At 34.7% G+C, this 23,997-nt stretch overlaps 1 protein-coding gene and 1 pseudogene across 1 annotated transcript; both read left to right on the forward strand.

Annotated features, from left to right (window-relative positions):
* The first annotated feature begins 11,440 nt into the window (after positions 1-11,440).
* LOC149784019 (uncharacterized) lies at positions 11,441-18,500 on the forward strand (annotated as a pseudogene).
* Positions 18,501-22,080: 3,580 nt separating this feature from the next.
* Positions 22,081-23,774, forward strand: LOC149784020 (uncharacterized). The gene is made up of 2 exons (XM_089932933.1): positions 22,081-22,819; positions 23,011-23,774. The coding sequence occupies exons 1-2, from the start codon at positions 22,081-22,083 to the stop codon at positions 23,772-23,774; spliced, it is 1,503 nt and encodes a 500-aa protein (XP_089789059.1).
* Positions 23,775-23,997: the final 223 nt, after the last annotated feature.

Raw genomic sequence — 23,997 nt, forward strand, 5'->3', positions numbered from 1 at the left:
ATAAAAGATACACAGAAGCAGAATAATCGATATCAAATCACCTGGTTCCACAGTTGGTGAGAACCCAAACAGTTTATAACCCTGAACAACTTCACCTGTTGTTTCAGACCTGCTTTCATAATTTCCACAAATGGTGTTACAGCTTAAAATGATTTGCGTCGTTCGGATAATTCCGATTATGTCTGGCGTAATATGATATTCAGTCACGGATGCAGGTGACGCACGCAAAAATTGTTGATATTCCGGAAAAACTTTGGGCCAACCAAGAACTGTTCTCAGTGACGATTGTCAAATGTTAATCAGATATTGGGTAGATTCAGTTGTGATGGCGGAGCTGAGTGTGGGCTCATGTTCACGTATAGACATTTTAGGGTCTTTACCAGTCAACACCGAAATTCTTCGTCGGACCTCATTATTGACTGAATTAACATAACTCGCACCTGTAGGAAGTTCTACCATAGCCCACGATGATCAACAATCTGGTAAAAACACAAATGTATTGTTGGCGCGCACACTACCAAATGGTTGTGATCAGATATTAAGCCAACGGCAATAGACAATGATATTACAATCTCAAGTGTGCCTGATTCTTCCGCAGTAAAAGGTGTTAAAAGTCACACCAAAATTCATATTTTGTTGATGGGATTGTACTCGTTAAGGTGACGCTTTGGGTTGTATTTATGACAACATGTTGCTTCGCAGCATAACCTTTGCATAGCACAAGCACCATCTCAATCGTTCCAGGTTTCATCATCGGTGTTATACGAATGAAGTTCAACGTACACATCATTTATATCTTCAACAATCTCATGCATTAATGCATGATATGTATTTTTTATACATGATATCATTGGTGAACAATCGCTGACGAATCGATGTAGTGTCATTAATAACGTCTGGTGGGTTGTTGGCAGCACGAACTGATCCCACCAATGTTTCCAATCAATCCTTTATGTCATTAGAATCAAATTATCCACCAGGGCATTCTTCTAGTTTTGATTGACGTTGTCGATACCTTTTTATTTGTTCATCTACCCATTTTGTTGTATTCTTCTGTTGTGTCAAAATCTGTGTCTAGGTTGCTGATCTAAGCACGTTGCCAATTGTTCCCATTCTGCTTCCTATTTTGTCAAACAAAACAAAGTTGGAATCATCTGTAAATATTGTGCTGAGTAAACGTCTTCATTGTGGACGTTGCTCTGTTGGAAGTGAAATTAACTCTTCGCTTTTGGGTGCATGAGCTGGACGTTGTTCTGGTGCTTATGGACGTTTATTCCGTGTATTTTTTTCAGGTGGAGGCGCACGTCCCTGAAGTGTACATCTTCGATTTATTTGTTGTAGCTCCAGCCACATATTTTGTTTTTCTTCATTCGCTGCGGGTACCGAATGTCTTTCTCCTGTTGTTTTCGTGTAGCTGTTATTTTTGCAAGATTAGCTACACTGTTTCCTTTCTTGTTTATTGTTTAGTTCTTGAAGCGGTTTTGTAGCTGTTTCTTCTATTTGTGTCTACACAGATGCGGCTGCGAATGTTTCCATATGTTCTGGTGTTTTGCACTTTTTCCGTGTAACTTTTGCAGATGGTGCAGAGCTAACTCTTAGGCTAAAGTTGATTACAGTATATTGAGCTGCAAAATGTAATTGCTTGAGATTGTTGCCATTCCCGAAACTTTTTGTCAGACTTGAAATACTGGCTTATATTATCAAGATCTTGTCAAGGTTAGATAATGAGCTCGATCTACGCATAAAGATGGTATAATATTGAATCCGATTGACTGAGTGTGTTACAACTCTGAATATCGTATTTATGATCTAATTTTGATCAGTCTTAAAAGATCTTGAATTATTTCAGTCATGAACAAGATCGAAGCATCTATTCGGGATACAATTCTGGTAGTTCTCTACCTCATGGGTTTGGAATCCGACCGAGGCCGTACATTCAAAGCATTCATTCTCTCATTACACGGAAGTGCACATTTAACTGTATTACGCTATTTTGTTATAGGTCCATGCTTTTTAAAAGAAGGAAATACGGTAAAATGTACGTAAGTGCTATAAGATGGAATGATCGCATTTTGTAAGATAAACTACAAAATAAATCAAACACTATGTCAACAAGTTTATTTTATAATCGAGCTTTAATGTTTAAATATCAAATCAGTGGATAATACTAATTGGAAAATAATTGTTCTTTTATGTGGTGCGGATCATGAGTTTATTTTCGAAAAAATGAGCCCTGCGGATGAGTGTGTGTGTGTGTGTGTGTGTGTGTGTGGTTTGGACTTTAGCGTAAACAATTTGAGTCATATCGCTACGATGTCAACAGTGTGGCAATTTATAATGATGTGCAGCACTGTTATGCCGCAGACGGGTGTCGTCATGTCCCACCCAGTCACATTATCTTGTCCCCAGACTGACGAGTCCTAACACTAACCTTTTAATGATGATCGCTAGTACCAATTTTATGAGTCTTTGGTATGACTCTGCCGGGGATCGAACCTGCGACCTCTACATCCGAGGCGAACGCTCTAACATCTTAAGCCACCGAAGCGGACCGGTGGCTTAAGTTGTTAGAGCGTTCGCCTCGGATTTACCTATGGCCATGATGTATCACACTTATAAAATCCAGAATGTCTTTGAATGGCTTCCCAAAACTCCAAAATATCGTGCTTCAGTGCAAAACATTAATGAGCACTTTGTAATTTCAATCAATAATTTCAATAATTGGTTCATCTCAAATTATATCCGAACACAAAAAAGATTCCACAAACAGAGCTTAAACAAAATATGAATGAATAATTGTTTACCTCATCCTATATACATTAATTACACTTTACCTTAAACACCAATAAATGCTTGATGTGGGTCATTTTGAAAATGAAATTTCCATTTAATTGTAAATTAGTTCGCTTACTGAACATTCTACGTTAGTAAAGAAGGTTAAACCTTTAACTCAGTTAGAAGTAATATTTTGAAGAAAAGAAAATGAGAAAATTCAGACAGGCCAGAAATCTACCCTCAATAACGGATAAAGGTCAAACATACTATAAATTAAATATACAAAAACTGTCGTAATAAATGGGAATAGTATGCCTTGCAGAGGCAGTGGAAAATGATTGGAAATATGACCTTAAAAATGATCAGCTACGTGAAAGATCTAAATGAACCAATCAATTAGAGGGCATATGTCCGCCAATTATGCAATCTCAAACCCGCAAACGTCGATATTTTGACATATCAGGGAAGTAAAATGTTGACCAGTCCACTTCAACTTAGGGTTTAGGGTCGTCATTCTCTACACACATAATAAACACTGTTATGTTTATAACCTAAGAAAATAAACATAGGACAATGCATTTTGGTATATACATCGGTTGGATTTCACCCTTTAAAGACCGTGTTTGTCCATTACACACAAACAATGCATCCCCTGCACTTGAAAACGTAACTAGTCTGCGTTTGAAAACATTGGTCATAACAGCGATGCTGACATATACGTACAATCAGCTCATAATATGAAAAGACAGGTAGATGTATTTGCAGATTTATACCAGGCACAGTAAATAAGGCAGAGAAAAAGACAAAACACATCTTGCCAGCAAGTCAAGGGATGTTTTTCCCTTTTAACGCATTCACCCGCTACGTCAAAACTGGGTCACCGACATATCGAAGCAAGAAGTTAATTTCATCGACGTATACACCAGCATGAAAAATCCAAACTGGAACTCACTTCAAAAGGTCAATCATCTTTCACTGTTTGCACATATATCTTCAGTCGTAATGTCTGATTCGGAGAATTTTACCTTGAAAAGTCATATCCGTAACAAAATCTCAATATAATAAAATGACGTGCATTGCCCGAAAAGCGTTATTGGTAGTTTTACCTTTGCTGATTTATAGAATATCTGAACTCTGTATATGGACATTCACAGTTGAAAACAGTCGAGTGAAGATCGTTAGAGCAAATCGGATTGCCAAAGTGAGCGTACAGCTGTTTTCTACAAGTAGTTGACCCCAAAGTTTTATTTCTTTTTAGGGTAGGGTTGTGTGTCACATTTCTTGGTTCTCCTTTCATGCACTGAAGAGCCTCCGCTATCACAAAAACGACAACGCTATTAGTAGTTTGAACAAGTTTCCCCATCTGACTTGCTGGTTGAATTATTATTGGTCCTCTTGACACCGGGTGTCACGCTATTAATTGCAGTTTTGGTTGGTCCAATAGCGGCATACTACAAATATTCGTCACTATGCTCTCAAACCACCACAGATCTCAACAAACGGAGAGAGACGTCTGCTGATGTGATGCATTTCCTATGTCAGAACTACACAAATTTGCATCCTAGAGCAAAGAACATACTTTATTCAATTGACCCTTGCCACCGACCTCATAAGGATAACACTACATTGTTTCAATCACTGACATAACTTTTAAATACTATACAAAGCAACGAAACTGAATCTTTAACCTGCAAAATGGTATGATAAGTCGGTAGATATGGCCAGGCCCTTCTGTTCACCCGTCTAGTTGAAGTTGAGGCAAAAGTAATTTGTTGCAAAGGAATTGCAAAATGGAGCCTCTCTTTTGCTTAACTACCATGATTTCCTTCTCCAGCAGCAAGGGACGCGACCCACGGTATTCGGGTTGCATCCATTGAGTCTCCTATTATAAAATGCCCTGAGCCTCTCTTCTACTCAACTAATAGGACGGGGCGCGACCCGCCGCAAACGGGTTGCCTACACAAAGTTGCCCCTTACGATCTGCAACGAGGGCACATCATTCCTATTGTACAACCGTGAAACCACATGATAATTCTGGTGACAGATTCATTGACATAGCAACTAATAGAACATCTAACCTATGTAATACTGTATGTACCTAGAACGAGTCCAATGGTTTGATAATAGTGTGCAAGAAAAATGAAGAAACTGACCCATGGAAATATTTTAATTTTGCAGCAGAAAAACATGGTTACTATACAAGACTTATCAAACATGATATTCTCAGGCTATTATAGAACAAGAGGATATGCGATATTGTATTATATGCGCATGTTTGTGTGTAAGTGTATAAGCCTTAAAGCTGTTATAACTTTCAAATAAATAATTGTCATACTAATTTCTAAGCACTTCTTCAGTAATTAAATTGTTTTGTTTAAGATGGTCTTTATCAACACGTATTAAAAATTGCTTAGATTTTTAACACGAACCTTTCATATCTCAGCCTTCAGTTAGAAAACCCATACCACGAAGAATACTTTCCCTTTCCATGGACGAAAACAGAGTCAGTATCAGGGCTAGGAAGGAAAAACAGAGCACGAGTAAGTGATGGTAGGAAAAGAACGTTTGAGGCAAGTTTGCAAATAAGAATTTGATACCGAGTTCTTGCAGGAAAACGATCATCAGGAAGTGATACTTCAATGGGAGGAATGTAGAACCGTTTTAACTTAATATTGACTGACGATTGGCAGGAAACCAAAGGTATTACGGCATAGACAAACATACTATGTTCAGTGCTGAATTTTGGAAATGATAATCCGGCTGTACGCTTCTATTTTCGGTTAGAGACCTACATGATGTTTTAGCACACTTGGTCCTGCAGCATTCAGCATAAATTATTTTTACTAGATTGTGGTTGTGGTGTCGGTGCAAGATCAGACTTTATGACATTAATGAAGCTCATTAAATATACGACAATATTTGTAACTTTAAAAATTGTTTTCAGTGTCTGAATATATTGTGAAAAATATTTTTCATGCTTGGCTTCTGTTTATGGACAAATAATGACGTGCATTTATCATTTCCATATCACAAAATCTCATTCATTTCCTTACCACATCTGATTTTACGGCACAATGTATAGCAATTAAAGTTATTTTCGATACAACAGAATAGATTATCGAATTCCCCAGAGTACCATGAACGTATCAAGCTCATTTGCAACAGATAATAGCCGTCATACAGTAAAGTTGTTGTTAGGGTCAACACCATGTGAACTTGTTTCCTTTACTTCTGCAGCATGGAGCTCAGTAAATTAACCACTTGTTGCGATCCTGAAGAGTCCTCTGCTGCTTACAGAGGGTTTAATGTCCAGGATTAAATTTTACAAAAGTTTGTGTGAACATTACAGTCTTTTGCAGAAATGAAAATAGATTTTGTGGAAAATTGCTTTGAAAAACAGAAACGTGTCACATAAAAGGTTACATATTTAAAGAAGTATTGGCCTTGATAAAGCATTCATAATCTTAACAAATTTTCTTTCTACCAGTGAGACATTTTCATTATAAATCGACTTCATTTACTTCTTATTCTATAATTTCACTTCATTCATTATGTCCACAACTGCCTAGATGTTTGATGGCTTGAATAGAAATATCAGAAAATCATACAAATATTAAAAACTATTGATACTAAACAAGTGACAAACTGTGTAATGCATACATTGCTTTCTGAATATTCCCTTAATTGCATAGGTTTTCTTATACAACTTGATGATATTTCTATCCACCTTTTTGTAAAATTCTATTTGGAACATGTTCAAAGTGTAGATATCAGTCAAAACTCGATAACGTATATGATACAGAAGAAACTGATGGCTCGGATTGGAGAGTGGCTATGACGAGTAATGGACATCAGGTGAACCGTTTGCTAATCCGTACTTGTCTTGATCGTAATTTTAGCTAAACATCATAGTACTTCCGATGTCAGAACATTCAATGTAGGAGGCAAGAAGTTCTTGCTAATTGTTATACAGATTTCTAGTTACATAAGTAAACACGACTATGCTAATAAATTTATTGTAGTGACTATAACTTTATTTCAAAGTCAAATTACTATACATTTGGCGGAAAAGACCGAATCATTTGAAGTGGTCGCACAAAGAGAGACATTAAGAAATGGTTGTTTAGATCACAAAATCCCACCTAGACTTAAATGTTCATAAATCATATTATTAATATTTATTTTTATCGACATGAACTTGTCATGAGCAACTTGTTTATATTGTGTATTTTTGAATCACAGTTAGTACTGCTTTCAGTTTTGTCTCACCTTTTAAAACATAACTTTTTAACAACATGACTCTCAGGCTGTTCATTGGTTACGTGGGTAGAAAAACGTTCTAGCTAAAATGTTGCTCACGAACATAGTCTTAATTATTATCTGATCTCGAAAATTTAGAGAAAAAGAAACAAATAGAAAGTTTATCTATTGATCACAATAGTTTGTAAAACAGTCTCATTTTTGCAAAGATAATATATAACGCTTTTATGACGCTGTACAAGTGTTATCTTTAACATCAAAACCGTCAGGATCAGCAATCACTATGTCTTTTCTTCTTATTTGTTTTATTTTAATTCTCAACAGGAAATTCTGAATGAAGTTTGCATATTTTGTTTGAAATTTGTTTCATCTTTTCGTACTTACAAACATGACATAAAAGCTTTGTCTTATCAGTTTCAATGAATTTACGAACTGAAGTTTGTAGCTCCTCCTGCCTTCAAGTGGTTTGAGCCGTTAGTTGCAGAAAGTAATGTCACTGTTATAGAGAGATTTATCTTGGCTGAATTTCCTATCATGTCTATGGGCGTATTCCTGAACGTGCAAACGCCATTCTGCACGCTAGGCTGTGGTGTTTTAAACCAAGAAATGGGGTATTTCGGCCAAAGTCTTACAAACTATACATACAATGATATAACGTTTTGGCATCTTTCTTCGACATTTATCTGGAACGTATTAAATAAAACATAGGCATTTTTTGCAAAGAAAAATGTGAATACGGGGACGGGTTTCCTTAATAAGATGCCTCGAGCCAACGTTTATAAGCTGCGCGTTCATTTACATCGCTTACATCACGACTATAAGTTTTATCGTTCTGATATATATATATATATATATATATATATATATATATATATATATATATATATATATATGTATATACATGTATATACATATATATACATATATATATGGACCTTTCGGTAACCTAGTTATCTCCCATTCATATTCTGTATTTACTACATCCGGTAGGTAATTAAGCCGCTGGACAAGAAGATAACTGCTATCGTCACTAACGAATCTGTCTTTACCAAGTGTCTTGTGTTGTTGTTGTTGTTTGTGCCTGCTGGTTTGTGCACTCCTTGGGGTTATGCCCTGTCTGCTGACATTTAGGGTACTTGCTGTAATTTTCGCCCTTTTAACGAGCGTGCAATTGTGGCACTCGGAGCACAGTCTAGTGTATCCAACTTCCCTACGTCTGCTCTCGCCAATGTCCACACAATGCACTGATCCGTTCACAATGGATTAAACAGAATAATGTCTGGCTGCGTGAGACGGTAGGTCTACATAGACGGGAAGCCAGAGTAGGTCTGACTATTCATGAGTTTGGGCTGGGTGATCTAGACTGGTACACTAGTTTTATTTTCCGATTCTCGCAACATAAATTTTATTCCGCATCACTGCATTCTGTTTCGGCTTTTAGATAGAGAAAATTTTGACGCGACATAAATAATAAGCATTACTTCTTCTGTTCATGAACGTCCGCTAGAGGCTTAAAATCTTCAGTTCTTACTGTTACTTGTTGGAAGTGGCCATAGTTATATATCATTCATATTACAACCTATTTTATGAAAGAACGGGTATTTTTTTCCTGGATTTGTGAGAAGTTATAAAGATGCTGAGGAACTTATTAAGGTCGTCGAGGTGCAAACAGCTTCCAAATATTGTTGTCAATGCTGGTCGATGAACTTTCCTAACCATGATACGTTACTTTGTATGCGCTATCAATGTTATTTTCGTTCAATTGATATGTTTATTAGCATATTTTGTTTATAATCCTTTTTATGGATGAAGTCTGCAACTGTAGATCAGTATATATAGTCTGTTTAATGTCACTTTTCATATGACACTAGCCAGGGAGTATCAAGCACTTACAATTATGAATTTACATTAGTGAGTAAGTATTTATTTCTGTTAATAATTACCCTAGGTCACTTAACATGTCTTGAACTCATACACAACATTATGCTTATACTATGCCAGTTTTCTCAGGTCCTTGTCCTTTGAATATTCTGATACTATCGCAAAGAAGCTATGTATAAATCTATATCATAAATTATATCGAAGGTAAACGATGAATCGCATGTATTTCTATTAATGATTAACCTATGTCCCTATACAGGACTTAAACTCAAATTCAGCAACCTACCACAGGGCCTTGTCCTCTAAATATACTGATAAAATGGCAAAGAAGTTATGTATGTTTGCATCACAAATGCTTTCCGTAACTCGAAATGCTGCACCCATGTTAGGCCTACCAAATGTCCCTGTCCTGCATCGGTACTGAATGAACATTTCTATTAATATTTCTGCTTGATCCATTAGGACTCTTCAAAAAGCTCTGCCCAGCATAGTATCATATATCAGATCCTTATCATCGAAACAAAACGATGAATTCGCAGAAAAAAGTCATATATGTTTCTATCATTAATGCTCCTCATGGCTCGAAATGATGCGCCAACGTTAGGTCCATTCTGAAGCAGCTAACGTGAGGTCCTTTTTCTCTATCAATACTGAATGAACAACCATATACTTCTATTAATATTACTCCTATATCAATGTACATAGCTAGGACTCTTTAAAAAGCATTGTAACTGCAGTACAGCATCCTACCACATATCATTTTCGTCTATTTGTACCTAATGAATAAGCATATATTTCTATTCATGGTCAGCTTACGGCCGTATACCTGACTCCTAGGTAACGGTACTTGACTTGGACGCTTTTTAAAGCGTCGTATCTATATTATAGCATCCTACCTTTAGTGCTTGTCCTCCGTTTGTATATATGAATCACAAATGTTTTCCATGATTAGACAGAATCAGCCAATCTTAGACGTGCTCCAAGCGGCCAGCCGTATGTCCTTGTCCTTCATCTAAAATTGATGAATACGCATCTATATCTATTAATTTCTATTCTAGGTTTTGTATCTGCCTAGGACTTTTAGAAAGCGTTAGGCCTCTAATTAAGTATCTTACATTAAGTCTTCTCCTTCACCTCTAATAAATGATGAAGCATGCATTAATATTAACAATCATCCTAGGCCACTGTACATGACATGGACTCGCAGTCAGTCAGTATGCTTATTCTATAGAAAGCTCATTGTCCTCTAATTATTGTAATCCTATGGCAAAGTATGTATATATGTGTCACAAATGTTCTCCATGGTTCAACATAATGCGCCAAACTTAGTTCTGTTCTAAAGCAACCTTTCTTAGGTCCTTGTCCTCAACCTGTACTCCATAAATAACGATATGTGTCACGTTGTGGGGAACATTTGCTGATGCTTCATGGTTCGTGTATGTACATATGGGATGTTTTCACAGACGTCACGATTGTGTACGCAAATACCTACAATGCAACGAGTGCGTACCTTTCGCCGCCATTTTGAGTCCCTAACAAACCTTTATCAACGCCAGTCATCACGTATATTCATGATTATACACTGGCTTAATAGTCGATTAGGATATTTACTTAATCGAAACGATACATAGATTATACTTGAAAGTATGTGCCCCTATAGCACAAAAAATAAATCAATAAATAAGTTACATGGCTTATATCAAAAGACAGAAGAGTGGAGTTAAACCATAATCGTGCTTATTGCTATCAAATAGAAATGTAGTTTTTTTTTTTACAAACGGACAATATTGTCTTTTTTTTTTTTTTTTTAAATGTATTTTGTGTGATATCCTTAAGCTTGTCACCTTGAAAGAGTCATTTCGGACAATGATCTTCGAGATACAATAACAGTTACGGAAATATAATTTCATAGCACGTGTATTATACCATAACTTTTATGTACAAATACTTTTCGCAAAAACGTGCATGTGCCAAAGCCCGCTGACAAACCAGTTTTAATAGGTACGGTCAAATATTGTATTTGTGGTGGAGATGATGAACCTAGGATGATAATGAATGTAAGCGATAACCGTTCAAAGAAGTTTCGTCTAAAACGAAACATTTGCGTTACGGAGCATGACTTTGTATCAAATGTCCAAACCCATTATTCTTGAAATACTTTTAGAAATATGAAAATATATATTAACAATTGGCTTTTTAACTTGAACTTTAATCAGATGATTGATTTCAGTCATTTAAGTTGAAAATCATTACATGTTTCTACTTGTTTGTGTATCCATTTGATTATGAGTCTGTTTATTGATGGATCTATTTGTTTATGAAAGAATAACAACGATGGTTGAAATTTCAACGTTTTACTTGAAGAAAAAAGTGGAAAGGTCACGCATTTGGTCTCGTGCAGTTGACATGCATAACAGAGTGTGATGTTATATTATATCCTTGCGCACAAAATGAGACATGCCTTCATAATTATGTGGGATGAACAATGTTGGTAGGTGCCGGCTCGCGTGGCTAGAGAATCAAAATGGCGGATATGGAAGTACACACATTTTGTGACGTCACGTGAAAACAACGGATTTTCTTGTAGTTAATTCGTAGTTAAGAGCACTCGGGATAATGTCAATACGTATTGTGTAAGATTACGACTTTATACCGATTCTAGATACACCAAAAAACTGCCTATCTGTTGGTTAACCATTAACGATGGTAAATTCAAACAGAATTCTACCACCCGGTCGTCCAGGTAGAGACTCCTTTGTTGTTTTTCAGTCATTTATGATGTCAAGACCAGCGCGGAAGCAATCTTGGGCTTTTGGGGAATGGAAACCCGAGCGAAACAGTTAAGTGTTAAATTAACCCAAGGCAGTTTTCAAAGAGATCCGACCGTATCCAATCGAAACTGAGAGATTCAAATATAGGACGGAGTCTCAATAAGCAGTTTGTTCAGACTACATCCATTTTCCCGTCAGTTCATGTGCGAACGTCGCCAGATGTGGACCGTAGAGAAGTTGGCAGGAAGGAAATCTAGTGAAAGTTTGGATTTGCGGATAAGGGCTTCTTGAGGTAACTTATTTTCGCCCGACTTTGTCTCACTTTAATAGCTAAGTGTTGTAAGATTGATATTTATGTACAGTTATCGTTTTAGAAATTGAATCTGGTAGCTGAATTGTCAACATAACGTAACGTAGCATATAGCGAATTATTAACATGCAACATAAACATATGTAGATTGTTGGATTGTGTACTTTAATATGTTGCATCGTAAGGCATAACTGAATTTATTAGCGAATTGTGTTAGAACTTGTACTTGCTTTAATAGCATATATATATATATATATATATATATATATATATATATATATATATATATATATATATATATATATATATTGTGAATTATGCAGAACTAGTCATTGTTAGTCAATAATTAGGTACTTTTATATTTTTATCTGTCTTTTATTATTCGTACGGTAGGAAATACAATTACACATCACAACTAAACATTACATTTTTGAGATATTTTTATGAAAAGAAGATTACTGGACGCAGAAATACACATACTTACTGTAATGTATTTGTTACCAGATATTTGCAGTATTTTTGATTTGGAACATTAGACTGTACATCAACCGTAAACAAATCTCTTTTTGGGTCAAGTAAATATGCTGTGGTTGGATAAAGTTCTGTTAGTTGGGGTGACCGGTTGATATATACATTCTTCTGTGAACAAAGGTGAGTTTATTTACTTTTGTAACTTTACATTTAAACCACGCTTGTATATAGGGTAGATTCCATGCTACAGATATACCACCCCCGCATACCCATTCCCACTTCCGCTATCATCTGCGCAGTACTTGTAGTTTTACTTGTTGTTATTGTTCTTGTCTTAGGGATTTTGGTCATTTTTCATGTTATGATATGCTATACATGACATAACAAACTCCTATGGAGGCAAATTGGCCATATTGAAACAAACGAGACCATTTTCCCCCAATTCTATTTCGCGAGTCGAATCGAAAAATGGCGGCCAAAAGTGTTCAATGAAAACAAAAACTTCCAGAAGGCGAGGTTATAAATGTTTTGCTACGATCGCAGCCAATCAGTAAAGAGGATACCGCATGATAATTTTCATGGTCTTATTTGGATCAATCAGAATCAAATAAAGTGATATGTTAACGTGTGGTAATATCAAAAATATAAAACTGTACATACTGTAGGAAAACATTTCCGACTATGTGATACATTTTATGAAACTGTTATACCTTTCGTTTTGACTTATTGCTTACTGGGGTCTAGGAGCTATTTAAATTGTAATTGTCCACCTTCTCCATGTTGGAATAAATACCATGGGAGGCACGTGAGAATATGTTTGCATTAATAATTATCCTAAGTCCCTCTACATGACTTGCACTCGTATACAAACAGTATGATTATTCTATGGCAACCTCCTTCGGGTCCTTTTCCTCGAATTATACCGATACTGTTGTGAATAAGTTATGACAATATTTATTATAAATGTTTTCCATTATTCGAAATCGTGCGCCAATATTGTATTTATTCTAAAGCATTCTACCTTAGGTCTTTGTCCTCTAAAAGTACTTAACGAATAAGTATTATATAAGTATTTATTCATATTACAAAAATTACGACCTAACGCTCCGTACATTACTTGGACTCAATGACCAAAAAAGATTACGCTTATTCTTTAGCATTTTAAAAGCGAAAATAAAAGGGTGAATATCGACAGAATCGTATTCTTTTGTTCCCGTTTTGCATAAGATGCCACGAATTGCTTCATAACATGACACAAGAATGTATATTTTTTATGGTGATTACATACTAGGGCCTTGATGAATAAGTACATTATATTAATGTATTCTGCATGCAGTGTTTACTATAGTTGTTAAAGGGAAAAGGTAAATCTGTGAAACTATTTAAACAGTTTTTTTTTAATCAGCACCATGAGAAAATATGTTTTGCCTAGTTAGATTTCATTGCGTAATTGAAACGTCAGCTGTCCTGTTAACGGAGAAAGTCATTCTGTGAAACCTATAAAAGTTTCCTTTTCTATTAAATCGGAGAAACATTATAACATGTTTTGCAGAGTAGGATTTAGTGCAAAATTGAAACAGCAACTGTCCTGAAATCTGAAATGGACAGTATAATTTCATATTAGAAAAACAAATAAAGATATTGCTACAGCAACATGTGTATAAGCAATTAATAACAGAAAAAAAGTAATGATTATTTAATTTTCCTATGTAATTGCCAAAGCATACTGCAAAAGTTTTGACTATCGGAAAATAAAACATCATTGAACCAGTCAAGATAAATATATTGCTAAAGCAACGTGTGTAAAAACCGTTAAGAGCAGGAAGAAAAGTAATGTTTATTTAATGTCGCGTCGAAAATTTCCCTCTCTAACAGCCAAAGCGGACTGCGGTTTGTGGAGTGAACTTTATTTAGCTACTATCGAAAAATAAAACGTTAGTGTACCAGTCAAGATCGCCCAGCCCAAACTCGTGAATATCTAACTAGTCTGATAATACAAACCCGTTTGTTTGTACCCCATGCCGATTTCAATAATTAAAACTATGAACAAGATCATAAACCCACATAACTTACTCATTTCATTCACTGATTTATAATTTCTAACCTGATTGTCACCAGGGGTTCAATAACACCGTCATCCATTTGCGCATTTCATGCTTAACGAAAGTTTTCACTATCAACCATGGCCATGCTCGAGATCAATTTCCAGTTCCTGGACAAGTCCATTTTCAGCGAAGGTGAGGATGCATGACTATACATGTATGTATATAGACGGTAAATAGTACGTCGTCTGCGTCGTCTGCTTCTGATAATTACTGTCAGATTGTCAGATTTTCATATTTCACCAAAACAAATCCTACGAAAATGGCAAAAAATGTGCCTTTAAATTTGAGAACCTGCACAGTAAGTTGTTTCATAATGTGTAACTTTATTGTATAATGTCATCGAAATGTATACATTTGTAATATATTTCTTTATTTATGGAGGTGATGTTGACACAAAATATAACAGCATGAGTGCGCAGCATTACAATTTTTACACACACTTTGTATTGTTGCAGTTCAGAATGAGTATGTTAATGATGTTCATCATCATCATCATCATCATCATCATCATCATCATATTACACTTACAAGCTGTATCACAAGAAATGTTTTTTTTTTCAATGTTCATAGGATTTACATAAAAAATAATTAATCAATTGAAATTAATTATATATGTGTTTGTTTATTATTACATTACTTCTTCCAGTCTTAAAAAAAATAATGCATGTATATCACTTGCAAACATGCATACCACACTAAACTTTGTCTGGCAAAAAAAGATTAGGAATGAAAGAATTGTTCATGTCATAATTTTAGCTACCACAAAAAATACTCTACCTATGCATTGCGATGAGTGCATGGCATAGATGGGCTGGAGATATTGCTGAGAGTAATAAGAAAGTACTATATAGACAGACTGAAAAGTTTGCCAGGTTCATTCTTAATTGTCTTTGTCATACGGAATGATATCGTGTCTGAAAATCAAGAAGAACCCATTACATAATTATACATACAAAGTGGATCGTGATCTCATTGAAAGTTTATACATAATCAACTGGCATAATCTGTCAATATATGCTCTTCCTGTGTGACATACTGATCTAAAACACTCACCCTTACAGATTACTACTGTCTCGACTCTCAGCATGGGTGTTGCTTTGAGTTTTGTGTTTGGCAAATAGGGGTGTGTGATATACTAAGAAAATTACCATGTCAGTGGTTCCTAACAAGATTTAATTGAGTTATTCATCCACCAGTTTAATAAACAAGATAATTATACAGACATGATTTACTATGATGAACTTCATTTCAAAAGTTTTCATTATACAAATATGATTATATGATGCAGAAGGATGAACATTGTTATCCATATGATTTTACAAATTTAGTTCTATATTTTAAAATTCTTATTGAAATATTTAATTAAATACATTGCTTATATAATGTGGATGACGTAATATTTGATTCAATATGTATTCATGAAAAGAAAAGAGGGTCCTATGTTAAAAAAAAAAAACATTTCATACACTTTTATTGACCATCTTTAATTAGATTTACATTGAAGTATGTAATATACAATATTTTACAGGATAAAGATGTCATTCTGAAAATACTGGAACTATTTGAATTGGAAAAAGAAAATCACATCAAATATCGGGCATTTCCAGTGAAACGCCTATCTAAGGTAACTGAAACTATCATTAATATGCATGAAAATGGATGTAATAAAAAATATTAGTATGGCCAATTATTATGCATCTTTAGTATTTTCTCTAAATCCAAACGCATGTATATTGATAGTCTTAAACATCATAACTAATGGTTAGAATTTCAAAACACAATATGTCCACCTGCATGCAGTACTTAAATAATGGAAAAAAGATACTAAGGGGCCAAGTATTACTCCACTGGAAAACCAAGCATTTTAGGATCTTGTTGCATCCAACATCATCAATATATATATATATATATATATATATATATATATATATATATATATATATATATATATATATATATAATGAAGTACATTCATTAGGATATGTGGAATATCAATTAGGTTTTTAAAAAAATAACAACCTCGTATTATTATAGATAGCTAACCTTAATTAACTGATGAATTATGGTTAAGTACACATCACATATAAAAGACTAAATAATAAACTAAGTGAACTTGTGGCCAGTTGATGTAAACAGTCTTGCTAATTATATAATTACTTATTTTTTCCCCCAATTTTATAGGCATTAGGAATAAGCCAAACCTACTTGTACCGCCTAAAGAAAGAGGATGAAAATGAAACAGTTCTAAATGTAGTTGATTCTATGCACCAAAAAAAAACAAAAAAAAAAACAAAGGCAAAAAATGTACAAGAGGAAACTAGATGATTTTGATGAGGATCTGGTAACCAGAACAGACCATGACCTATACATGCAAGGAAAACCAGTTACTCTTACCAAGATACAGATCATTCTAAGAGAAAAGTGTGTGGATGTCTCACAGACAACTGTCCGCAAAGTACTAAGAAGACACGGATTTCGGTATTTAACAAACTTTACATTGATTTTTATAACATCATTGCTGGTATTATTCAAATTAATGAATATCATACAATACAGACTATGAAGTTCAATGATTTACAGAGACAATTACGTCCAATTTTTAACAACGATAAAACTGTTTCATAGATAAAAGAGAGATAACAATAATGACATCAGAAAAAAATAAATGGCAATGTAATTATTTTATGTAATCACCATAAAATGCATTTGAAATACAATTATTAGATGGGTGTTTTTATGTAACTGACTTAAATATTATGTTGAATAACTAGGTGAATTTATTTACTCTGTTGGTACTAATGTTGCATGTGAACATTAAACTTGACTGCCAATTATGGCAAGGCAATTTTTAAAGACATATTCAAATCTTTTAACTATACAATCATAATATAAAAAAAAATGTTAACATATTAAACAAATAATTGGTATCTACTACCTATTCATAAAATGGAGTCATCGGTACCCATCTAACATTCTCTTTCACTAACCTTAATAGTACCTGTGCTTTTCTTTTCTTCAATATAATATTGTCTTTCTCTTTGCAGATATAGAAGAAATGTTACTGGACGTAAATTCATGGTGGAGCGTGATGAAGTGATTGCAGAGCGCCATGCCTTTTTACGTAAAATTAAGAAACATAGAGAACAAGGCTGTCATATTGTCTACTTGGATGAGACTTGGATTAATACTCACCATACAGTTAAGGGAGGATGGGTGGAAGAAAATCACGCATCCACCACTATCCTTGAGCCATTTTTTAAATCAAATGGACGTTTTGTCCCCTCTGGAAAGGGCTCTCGACTGATAATTGCTGATGCTGGTTCATCACAAATGGGATTCATACCAGACTGTAGCCTGGTATTCGAGTCCAAAACCAACAAAAGTGATTACCATGACGAGATGAATGCAGAGTGTTTTACTGAATGATTCAGGGACACACTTATCCCAAAACTGGACAGGAACTCAAACATCGTAATGGACAATGCAAGCTATCATTCCCAGCTTGATCCTCAGTCAAAGGCTCCAAGTAGCTCAAACCGTAAAGCTGAGGTTCAAGCCTGGCTTGATAGACGCAAATTTCATTATGATCCTGAAATGTGTAAGGCTGAGCTCTTGGGGTTAGTAAAGACCAACAAGCCTAATCCAAGGTACATAATTGATGAAATTGCATCTCTTCATGGTCATGAGGTGCTTTGTCTACCTCCCAGGCACTGTGAATTGAACCCTATCGAGTTAGTTTGGGCTGATGTAAAGGGTTATGCTGCCAGGAACAATTCTTCCTTCAAAAAGGATACCATCATAACCCTGTACAGCCAAGCCAGACAAAGAATAGATAGGGTTCAGTGTAAAAAAATCGAAAGTCATGTAATCAGGGAGGTAGAAGAAAATTTTTGGGAATTTGTCATCTGCATGCATGGTTTTCCTTGATCGTACAATCATGAATAGTTTTAAAAATCTCAAAGTCATCTAGTATCCATATTACAATTTTTTAAATTATTATAATTTTTTGAAAATTATGATGAATAAATATAATATGTATAGTGATGGTAGTTTCCTATGAAAATCACACAGATACTCTTATAATTCACTGCAATACACGCACAAACATATGTGTTTGCGTGTGTATGTTTGTGTATGTATATGTTCACAATCATTGCAAAATTTGCAATGTTTGGAATTTGTTAATAATGAATATTTTCATTGCAAGAAAGTCATAAATATGTGTACATGTTAGTATTGAATAAACATGTACCTACAATATGAAGCAAGTATAATATCATCATTAATTTATTTGTTACATGTACTGATGTCATATAATTTTCATTTGAAATGGGTATCAACAGCTACATGGAAATGAAATAAATATTCATGAAAATTTAAAGTGATTATGTTCTCATAATTTTTTCACCCAATATATTTGATAGTTTTTCTATTACTGTCAGCATAATGATCAATGTTTCCCATTATGAATTTATCATAATGATATGATACTGATTATGGAACTTACTGTAAACCATATATTAAATAATTGTTTATAAGCCCCCCCCCCCCCATTTTGGTTTGTCTGTCTGTCCTTGCTTTTGTTGCTGACACTATCACCCAACCCAGTTTTACAAATTATTTACAAATTATAATTAAAAAAACAGATTTGTGTATGTTATTGAGTCAGTTGTGCCCCCATGAAATCAACCTACCTTAATTTATGCACACCAGTGCATTAAGAAACATTGGCAAATTCGACTGTCACCAATTGTGTCAAAAAAGTAATGCAAACTCAAGACACATAAAACACTCCATTTTTTTGTAGGTCAGTTTGACCTAATATTTGCCAAAGCGTGTTGTTTTCCAATGGCACTTATTTAAACATGTACACAAAATAAACCAATTAAATGTGTACATTGTATGAAAGTAAGTAGTGTAACTGATATCAATGTATTATTTAACAAGTTTTTCACATTGTATGAAAGTTAGTAGTGTGACTGATATCAATGTATTATTTAATAAGTTTGTCACTTTACCAATCTCCTGATTCATCTAATTACTACATTTTATATGTACATGAACAGAAACTTTCAGCATGAAATAATAATTGATGAAAACATGAACAAAATATGACAAATTTTTAGTTTTTTAATTACATAGTGGTTTATAAGTCTCTATAAGATCTCTCTTGTATTATTCTTCATTAGGACAACAATGTTTTGGGCAGTGCTTTATATATTGCTTGATACAAAAGTTAAATCTCATCGTTTACATTATATGAATTGATAAAACTTCTAAATTTGTAAAATGTGTTCCATTGAATAGATCATAATTAATGGGCAATGACTGTTCTAGAGCATCATTTTCTACATCTATGGGTAGCCATGATGTATTAAGTTGAACCAGTGTCCCTCTTTTTTATGAGTCACAAGCATATTATCATATCATCAGATCCATCTTCTCTCATTATTTTTGGGTTTAATGCAAGTAGGCTATATCCTGGTTTGAGGAAAATAATACATTAAATGCATCAGCAGGATTGTCATTAAATACATTCATCCGGAAGTAATTATTATTCCTAGTTACAATTTAATAGCTCTGTATGAACATTGAACAAAAATGAAAATGATGCTAATTTTGCATATAATATTAAAGATATGAATATGTTCTTATTTAATGAGAATGTCATCAATTACTATAGCTTGTGTATTTTGCTGTGGTTTCTCTTCTTCATGACAATTAAGGCATAGCCATGTTTCCAATCTTAGCTGATCTTTCTGATAGTGTTATAGCACCATACCCTTTTAAGTCATCGGTGATTTTATTTGGAAAGATCCAGCCCTTAATAATCACAGATGATTACTTTATTTATTATACAGGTTGTCTTCATAGGTTAAATATGTGATTTGTTTAACATTACATTGCATTGGCTACTCCTATGCAAAGGTATTATAGGACCAATGCTATCTTAAATTGTTTGTTTGGACTGTGTCACAAAATGAGCAAACTCAAAGTAGTATCGCTTACATGGAGTGTTAGGTATTTTAAAGATACCATGTTTCATATTTAACAAAAAAAATACTATACCAAATTTTGCAAATAGTGAATTATAACATTGAGCTGACAAATCCAAGAAACTCAAATTATATATATATATATATATATATATATATATATATATATATATATATATATATATATATATATATATATATATATATATATATATATATATATATATTTCTTGTTGCAAAATAAATATGGGTAAGAAATAATAAGTGCATAATTAAACACAAAACTGATAAATATAATTTTTAAAAATCAAAAAGAAATCATATGCAACTGTTAATGATTAAAATAAGAAACTGGTGCTTGAAAATGAACCTGAAACAACGATGGAAGACGGCTATATTACCTATCAAATATAAACTCTATTCAGGCACCGTATCGGTCCACAAGTACCCGTTGAACTGAGGAGACTGTTTTCCATGTTTTCATTTAAGCGTCTATAGATTGTAGGAGCTCCTGATTCTTACATAAAGTTGGACAATTGATATATTTGCACATCAAATCCTAAAATACAGAACTGAACGTGTTTATGTGAAATGCATCACAGAAAAACAATCACAACTGCACATTTTTTGTTTCACGTAGATTTCACAGTGTGCAAAGCGATATAATTCTAAACCTTACCGTAATTGACGGGAGTATCCGAACAGGAGTAGTGACGTTACTCTCTTTTTAGGAAAATAGACTTGCCCATAGTGCATGTAATATGGCGTTTTGTTAGGATGGGAACTTCCGTTAAAGCATCAAACGCGCAGAGGATGATACTGTTCGGGCTATAATGGTCGCAGTCGGATTACAAATGATAAATCAATGAATGAACAGAGTAAGTTCTCTGCATTTCTGATCTTAGTTATACTTTTCGTTTATGAAATCGGTAGGGGGTAAAAACAAACGGGTTTGTATTATCAGACTATACTCCAGTTTAATGTCCATGTAGGCCTACCACCAGTCCCTGTCATCCAGTGTCGACCGTGTCTGACCTACTTTCCTATCAGCTATATTCTTGCGACTTAAGATACCAGTCTATAGTTACATGTTTTAACAAAAACCCAGGAAGAAAACAACAATATTGTTCAGCAAATAGTTAATGTGTGGTGTAAACGATCATTCCAGAAAACAGGACCCTGATTTGCACAAAGAGAGCAATGAAAATTTTACTGTAATGGCGACCCCTGAAATACATACTGACGATGAACAAAACTGTCCTATCTGATTGAGGCAATTCAACCAAGCAAGACAGCTACCTTGTGCCCACACATTCTGTCAGAGCTGCCTGCAATCCTTCATTACAACGGAGGCTACAAAACACAAGGAACTGAGTTACATCAAATGCCCGGTATGTAGACAAATTGCAGGTCCTGCAACACGGGATAAACCGACAAGTGAATGGGCGTCTCTATTTCCTGTGAATACAGTTTTACAGTCAGTCCTAACAACGAAATCGGAAGTAGATCACATGTGTGATGCATGTAGTTCTGATGGCGTCTCTGTCCCGGCAGAAGGATTCTGTGCAGTATGCAAGGAAGCCATATGCGCAGGTTGCATGAAATTTCACAGAAAACAGAAGCAGTTAAAGAATCATACTATTATCAAGATAGAGGAATTAACTGGTAACATGGAAAATGTGATGAAATGTGCAGAAGGTTTTACCTGTACTAGACACAATGGAGCAGAGGATATAAAATTCTACTGCAAATATCACAGGGTTGCATGCTGTGCACTTTGCTATTTCCATAGTCATAAGACATGCACGCAAGTGACAGACTTGAAAGACGAGCTTTCAGCTCTATTGCATGAAATCAAGGCAGAAGAAATCACAACAAAGCTGATTAAAATTAAAAGTCATTTAACAAAATTTGTGGAGATAAATGAGACCTGTGTTAGCGATCTCGAGTCCCAAGTTAACAGACTGACTGATCAAATTACAGATATGAGAAAGAAACTTAATGCAGCACTAGACGACTTAGAGAAAAAAGTGATGACAGAGGGGCGCATAATCTACAAAGAAGAAGCTATCAAGAAACAAGAAGAGAATCATCAATGCCTGGCATTAGTTCATGCTGTGAGAAATTCTCATTTTCTCTTTGAAACAGTCTACAAGTACGGGAATGACATACAAAAGTTCCTTATGACAGAAAAGATCAAGTTACAACTACCACCATATTACAAAAAGATCAGAGAAAGCTACGAGACGAGTAATACAATTACAGTAGTACTGGAAATTGCTCCTCTGCTGGAATCAATTTTGTTGCTCTCTTCCTCTGAAATGGGAAGAATACAGTCCAAAACAGTATCAGACACTTTGCTAATGTCATCACAGAAGCCAACAAAAGACTGCCGGATTGAGAGAACTGATGTAATAGATGTTAAAGCCCCTGGTGATAAGGAACTGCCCCTGGTGATAAGGAACTATATTATACTGGTACTACATTTCTGCCTGGTGACAAGGTAATGCTGGCTGATTTTTACAATGAACAGTGTATCCTACTGAACCCTTCTTATAAATTTCTTGCAAGCTACAAACTGAAAGGACAGCCAGCAAACATATGTGTGGTAGACGACCAAGAGGTGGCATTAACCATACCAAGTCATAAGAAAATTCAGGTTTTGTCAATCAAGAATGATGTCATCAGTCAAGTCAGCTTAATAACCACTATCCATAGCTGTTATGGAATTGCTAAGGCTGGGAAAGGAAAGGTGTTTGTAATCGGTGACTCAGGTAATAACAGATATCAGTTAAGTCTAATTACCACGGATGGAGAGGTAAAGTCAATTTTTCAGTATGACTCTCCATCCACATACTGGCACTACATAGCTTTAGATAGCAGTAGAACAAGAGTATACATCTCTGAGTCAAGCAAGGATTCACTTCTGTGTTTCAACATGGATGGTAAGAAGCTGTTTACTTACAATCCTGACAACCTCAAATGGCCAGAAGGAATAAGCGTGGACAGGGATGACAACATCTGTGTCCTTGGATACAGCTCTAACAATATTCATCTCCTGTCCCCTGATGGAACTTTGCTTCAGTTGATAATAAATAGCGTGCCTAACAACCCTAGGGCAATTTGCTTTAACAGACAAAGGGATTTGTTTCTTGTGACAAGCAAGGCAGAAAGAGGCAAGTTTCATGTTTATCAACTGAAATGAAAATGTTTGAGACTAAACACTGGGTTTCAAATTATATTTTGGCACCACAAGGAACCAGAAAATAGTTTTAAATACATGTATATGTATATTTTTAAATGAAACTAATTGTTTTCTCACACAAAAGAGAAAGTGACATTACTGGCAAATTTCGCTTAAATGATAGAATGTAATTTATTATTCGGTTCTTAGTCCTTAACTGTTTCTACACACATTGGTCATTTTT

This window comes from Sinohyriopsis cumingii, chromosome 14, assembly GCF_028554795.1.
Source record: "Sinohyriopsis cumingii isolate HCF-2022 chromosome 14, ASM2855479v2, whole genome shotgun sequence".
NCBI lineage: Eukaryota > Metazoa > Mollusca > Bivalvia > Unionida > Unionidae > Sinohyriopsis > Sinohyriopsis cumingii.